The sequence below is a fragment of the Lathyrus oleraceus genome, chromosome 5, assembly GCF_024323335.1.
Source record: "Lathyrus oleraceus cultivar Zhongwan6 chromosome 5, CAAS_Psat_ZW6_1.0, whole genome shotgun sequence".
Classification (NCBI taxonomy): Eukaryota; Viridiplantae; Streptophyta; class Magnoliopsida; order Fabales; family Fabaceae; genus Lathyrus; species Lathyrus oleraceus.
Window position 1 is genome coordinate 496154812 of NC_066583.1, and position 7094 is coordinate 496161905.

General features: G+C 32.4%; 1 protein-coding gene across 1 annotated transcript; it reads left to right on the forward strand.

Annotated features, from left to right (window-relative positions):
• The first annotated feature begins 1905 nt into the window (after positions 1-1905).
• LOC127081551 (F-box/FBD/LRR-repeat protein At5g56420) lies at positions 1906-3170 on the forward strand. Its single transcript, XM_051021797.1, has 2 exons — positions 1906-2600; positions 2674-3170. Exons 1-2 carry the CDS (start codon positions 1911-1913, stop codon positions 3124-3126), a joined length of 1143 nt encoding a protein of 380 aa, XP_050877754.1. The 5' UTR covers positions 1906-1910; the 3' UTR covers positions 3127-3170.
• Positions 3171-7094: the final 3924 nt, after the last annotated feature.

Below are 7094 nucleotides of genomic sequence, written 5' to 3' on the forward strand. Positions count from 1 at the left end.
ATTTTGAATTTATTTTGGTTCAGATAAGTGATTATTCTAACATGCATTGCAGAGTCATAGTGTTGAGTACATTTGTATTCATCATTTGCATATGTATTGATGATTATGTTGATATTAGTGATTGAGAATACTTTGACGATGCATGCGATTGAATTGTGTTGAATTACTATTGATGTTTGCTTAGACTACCCTTGCATACTTTTGTACCATTATATATTATGAGCATCTTCTTACCCCTTTATTGTTTGTGTATTTATGTGTCCTTTCTTGGGTTAAAAACGAGGAGATAAATGAATAGCTGCTTAAAAGGCGAATGATGGTGTTGAAATTATTCTTGTTTTTCCTGTTTGATGCGATTATTTAAATTTCGTTGCTCTGATCTATAACACTGGGTGGGTGTACTATTTGTTTTATTATTGTTATTATTTGCGATGTTGTTGATGTTGAAGGAATTTTTCCATAATCATATTTTATATTATGAGACTTAGTTGGTTGTTGAATTATTTGAATTGATTTATTTTCGCTGCAATGAGCCTATGTAAAGGTGAGCAAGTGATGCCATGTGTTAAAATTATTGCATGTTTAATTTAACCTGTGTTTCGGAGCATTTTTAAGTTGTGATTGAGTGACACCATATGTGTGTAGTTGTTTTATTTTCGCATTATTTTTCATTTCAGGGTTTAGAGTGTTATAGAAACAACAACAATAATAACAACAACAATAACAACATAAAAAACATCGTTATGTGAGATGAATTGCAAGAGTTGAAAAAGTTTTTGTTCAAGGTTGGTGCTAGAAGGACAATATACAACACACAATCTTGAAGCTTTTTGTAGCTTTGCAATCCATCAGAAACACTGATGTATATGTGTTTGGAGCGGCTAGATTTAGGGTAAAACTTAAAGAACGAGTGTTTTTATTTTTAAATCAAACCCCTCGATAATTAAAGAAATATAAGTAATATATCAATTAATTAATAAATAAAAAGTAAGGCACCATTTTTAAAGAAATAACACTTAAATTTCTTTTGTTAGGATTTGAAGCATGTCATGGATTGCTTTTCACCTCGGTTATATTCAATATCTGAGAGATTATATGATATTTTTAAAATTAAAAAAAATCACGACGCTTCTTGAATTTATATCTCTGTTTTGTGTTAGGTGAGATGAAAGCGTTGTCATGAATGTATTATTTATAATAGTATTTTCTACCTTCTAGAAAATATCTACTAAATTGAGACCAAATTTCCACCTCCCAGCACCGTCACACCAAACACCCAAATATGTAGCTTTTCGGTTCTTCTGCCATGTATTATTCTTATATACCATGTATTTGAGTAATTGTTTTTGTTATTTATATCATCTTTGTTTTAGTACCAAACTTTTAATGCTTTAGGCAGTGTGATTCAAGATAGAGTTATGTGGGATGTTACGATTTGCATCAATATTTCACACAAATTTATGACGAAACTCATTAGAATAAAATAAAACATTTATTTTTTCATTTTATCCAAAACATATCTCAAAGTTTTGTATCGACTTCAATATTTCTTATGGATTTGAGACGGAGCTCATAAAATAAAAATAATTTTTTTTAGTATACAACTCATCCAAAACATGTCTAAATGTTTCACAAGAATTTGAGACATATAATAGAAAATATCAAGATTTCAATTTTTATTTTTTAATTAAAAAGTAACACAGTCATTAAAAAAATATAGGGGTGCAAGGTATTATTTTAGGGTTATAATTTTAGGCCCAATTAATTGAATTTTAGTTTGGTTTTGAAACAATAACGAAACCCTAGATAACATTCTTTTTAAAACCCTAAATATATAGAATACTCACTACAAACCCTTTTCATATTTGAAACATTAGCACTGAACTAATAACGGCATGAGTACAGAGATAATGGCAGATAGAATCAGTGAGTTTCACGATTCAATTCTTTGTCACATTCTTTCTTTTCTTCCAACCAAACATGCTGCAACCACAAGCATCCTCTCTAAGAGATGGAAATCATTATGGCTTTCAGTCCTCACTCTCGAATTCGACTGCAAATCCTTCAAAGACATGGCCTACCATGGATATTCTGTACACCAATTGATGCTCTTACGAAAAATTGAACTTCCAATCCTTTCGTTTCGTTTCAATTGCAACTACTGGTGTCCAATTCAAACCCAACGTGATGTTACTCTATTTGTTTCCTATCTAATGAATCGAGGAATAGAGAATCTTAACATTCACAATGACATGAAATTACCATCTAGTATTCTTAGTTGCAAGACCCTTAAGGTTCTTAAGTTGAAAGGAATAATAGTGAATGGTTTTTCTCATCAAGTGGATTTTCCTGTTCTTAAAATTCTTCATTTAGAGAGAATGATTTTCGAACGGCATGAATTGCTTGTTAAACTTCTCTCTGGTTGTCATATACTTGAGGAATTGGAAACTGAATATTTATGTTTTCGTAGTCTTTCGCGTGTTCCAGCGAAAGAGTTTGATGGTTTGTTACCTAGTTTAGTCCGAGCAAAGATTTCTTGTCATGATTCTATTATTCCTTTTCATTTGGTTCGCAATGTGGAGACTCTACATATGGAAAAGGTATGAGAATATATCTTGCTCCTAAATTAATTCTTGTTTCACTATAGCTTTAATATATAGATTTCTGATGCAGGCACAATTGGAATGTTGTACTACTAAACTTCCCATGTTTCATAATCTGACACACGTGAAACTTCAATTTTCCTTTGATATGTGGGGTTGGTTGCAACAAATGCTTCAACAATGCCACAAACTTCAAAGTTTAATCATACAGGGTTGTGAATTTCAAGACGAACGTTGGAACGACCAAAGTTGGAACGATCCACCAATAGTTCCAAAGTGTCTTTCATTGCACCTGAGAACATGTTGTCTTGCAGATTGTAAAGGCACGGAATCTGTGCTCCAATTTGCAAAGTATATTTTGCAAAATTCGAAAATACTAAAGACTATGAAAATTAAGTATGATTGCTGTGCAGATATAAAAGCAAAACACCAAATGACAGCGGAATTATCTTCATTCACAAAGGGCTCTACAATGTGTGAAGTTGTTTTTGAAAACTCGGTAACTAATTCTATTACCGACTAATCCAGAAAACAGTCGAATGCTGTAATTTTATATCTATATGGAAAGTTTAGTAATTGTGAAAATTGTAATATATTTTAGGAAAAGGTACCATCAGCGTGAGGGATGTTAGAGCATGATATTCCCCGCCTCTCCTGAGGATCTAGATACCATGCGGCAGCAAATCCGCATCAACATCATTTAGAGAAATATCAGGGTCCTTCCTTTGAAACAATAAGACTTGAAGGATATTCTTGTAAATAGCTTATTTTTTTATTTTTGGTAGTAATTTATGTTTCGATCTTATTCTCATTAGGCTAGAATTATATATATATATAATCAAATGATAATAATGAGTGAAATTTAATAACATGGCACATTCAGTATCTCTTTATGGTATTATAAAATTCATCTTTTAATTATGTCTATAAAATTTAAAATCAATCAAAATCATTATTTGATGATAAAGTTCCCACAAGCCATTCACACGGCATGTCACCGTGTCGGACACGTGTCGAACACCGACATGCGTACGACACGTATCAGACACGTTTTTGAAGTGTCCAACGAGAAAAAAATATTTAATTATTACGGACATGAATACGACACCTTATTTCAAATAAAGGACTCGACCCAATTCAAAAAATTACATAATTTTTAAAAAAAGAATGTCCAACTCCAATTTTTTTAAAATTTAAAAAATAAATAAGTTTTTTAGCTTTCATATTCCACTTTTTTACTATAAAAACAACACAGTTATGATTTTTTTTTTATATTTCACTTTCACTGTTTTTGTTTCCACAAAATTCTTTTATCTTTTTCGATTATTTACATCTTAGCACATCATTGCTTCAATTTTCACAAGGAATCTATGAATATCAATTATCATGTTTGAAATTTGTGTGAAAGTGTTGAAAGAATTTTTTATTGTTTTATCTTAAATATATAATATATAAAATTACATATTATATTAAACTTTTTGCTTCTCATTTTTAACTTTTTACCTTTACCCATAAATTATATTATTATATTAATATATAGAAAATATATAACTGTGTCCGTGTCCTATGATTTGTACATTAGTAGGGTCCTCGTGTTCGTGTCCGGACTTCATAGTTATTTGATATATAATATTCAAATTCTAATATAGTATTAAAGCAATCGTTTTGAGTGGGTTTCAATTATGCATAAAATTTTCCAACAATCTTAATTGTAGTTATTTTCTCAAAAACCCTTGTCAGTTTCATTGCAACTTTTTTTATGTTACCTTCTTTTATATATATATATATATATATATATATATATATATATATATATATATATATATATATATATATATATATATATATATATATATATATATATATATATATATATATATATATATATATATATATATATATATATATATATATATATATATATATATATATGATAATGAAAGGAATAATTTACGTCCATTACATTAGAATTGATGAAAAATAATAAAAGAAAATATAATAAGATACATGACTTTTTTCAAAGGAAAAATTTCAAGACAAATTCTACAGTGAAGTCATCAAAATAATTTTATTAATCATTATATGAAAAAATGTTTTTAATTAGGGATTAAACTCCTTACTTAGTATAAGACACCCTTCACAAAAAATTTGTGAGGGGATAAGTCGCACTACGCCAAAAACTGGAATAGACAGCGCACCTTAGAGGGCGCTTTCTTAAAGAAGCGCACTCTAAAGTGAAGAGAAAAATAAGGAGGAATAGACAGCGCACTTTAGAGGGCGCTTTTGTAACAAAGCGCCCTCTAAAGTGAAGCAAAAAAATAATGAGGAAATGGAGGGACACCATTAGAGGGCGCTTTTATGAAAGCTCCCTCTAAGGGTACCCTTAGAGGGCGCTTTTAAGAAAGCGCTGTCTAAGTCCATGTACAACAGCGCACTTTAGAGGGCGCTTTTGTAACAAAGCGCCCTCTAAATTGAAGTGAAAAAATAATGAGGAAATGGAGGGACACCAATAGAGGGCGCGTTTATGAAAGCGCCCTCTAAGGGTACCCTTAGAGGGCGCTTTTAAAAAAGCGCTCTCTAAGTCCATGTACATTTCCAGTTTATAAAGCGCTTTTGGAAAGCCTTAGAGAGCGCTTTTAGAAGCGCCCTCTTAGGCCCCCTTTAGAGGGCGCTTTTTTTACACAAGCGCCCTCTAAGGTCCCCTTTATTAAACATTAAAATTATAACATATATACTGCATGTCTCTTTATTTTCCCTCTCTATATGCTATTTCGTTTACGTAACTGAGTTTTCTCTCTACTGCGATTACTCTCTACTGCGATTACTCTCGTCCTCCGTTCGTTCTCCCTCCCTCACCGTCGTCGTCGCCGTCGCCTGTTTCTGCTGCTGCGTTCACGTTCACTGAGTTATCTGCGTCCACCGTCGCTGTTCACTTTCTTCTCCATCGTTACCGTCACCTTGAAGGTATTTCTCTTCTCCATCGTTACCGTTCACTTTCTTCAGGTGTTTGATTAGGGCATTTTCTAAACTGAGTTTTACATTTTGTGCATTATGTTGATTAATGTTGTTTAGGGCAAACGAGCACTATATGGTGTTCATGAGCACCTTGCTGTAAGGTTTTTTTATTTCTGATTGAAAACTGATGTCATTTGGAGTGTGTTTGAGCTTGTGCTTGGAAGTTTGATGATTATGGATGCAAGTTTGTTCATGTTCCAAACACCATAAGTTTGCATTGGTCTTTTGTATGCAGTAGGTGTGTGTGAGTTTGTATTCAATAATGATGAAAAAAAGAGTGAGTTTAGATTGTTGTAACATGAGAGAAATGGAAGGTATATGAATGTGTTTTTTGTGTAGCTTCACGAATATGGTCATTGTCTTACTTGGGTCTTATTGAATCATTTCTATATTACAGATAAAATGGCTAACCAAGACGATACCCATGACGCGAGTGGATCACGTAACAATGTTGAAAAAGAAATCAAACGAGGATTGACTGTTATGAAGTCAATCATTCGTGCAAGAGACAAGGGTGAAAAATTCGAAGTACATTGGAGTGCTGAAGACCAACTAATTGAGCCTAACGGTTCAATGTTGGCAAGTTACATTGGTTCCCTTGTTCGACAACATATTCCGATTACATGTGATAATTGGAGAAGTCCGGAATTGAAGGTTGGCAAAGAAAAAATATGGTCCGAGATACAGGTACTTACCATATATTATTATATGTTTTTTTTGTTGACTATTTGTTGACCATATATTGTTATAATATTACTTATAATAACACACTCCATTTGTATGTTTTTTAGAGATCCTTTCACATCGATGAAAGCCGACAAAAATATTGTATTCAATTGGCTGGAAAAAGACTCCGAGGATTTCGATCCTTTTTGTCCAACAAATTTCTCAAGGATGAGGAAGGAAACTTTGTTGAAGCAGAACGGCCAATGAAGTATGCGGAGATTATTTCAGCCGAAGAATGGGATAACTTTGTCGCCAAACGAAGAAACGAAAAATTCCATGTAATGTCTATTAATTATGGTATTATACAATTGTTAAGTTACTTGGTTCTAATATGCTTTAAACTTTTTTATCCAGGAAGTAAGCGACAAAAATCGGAAAAGGGCATCAAAACCCGCGTATCCGTACAAAAAAGGGCGTACGGGATATGCACGGTTACAACAAAGAATTGTGAGTATATTCAAATGCTATGAGCTTATACATTGTCACAATATGTTATAATTGATGATCTTATAATCTGATTCAATTTGTAGCTAACCGAGGAGAAAAGTGACGCAACATCTCTTCCGGAGCACGTATTGTGGAAGGCTGCTCGGGTTGGGAAGGATGGGGCTATCGTTGAAGCGGTTCAAAATGTTTATGACGAATGTGTAAGTATATGAAACATTATTTCTTTAATTATATCGAAAATTTTGTTAGACATATAATTCATTTTTAATCTCCTCTAATAATATTTCAGGAGACTTTATCCCA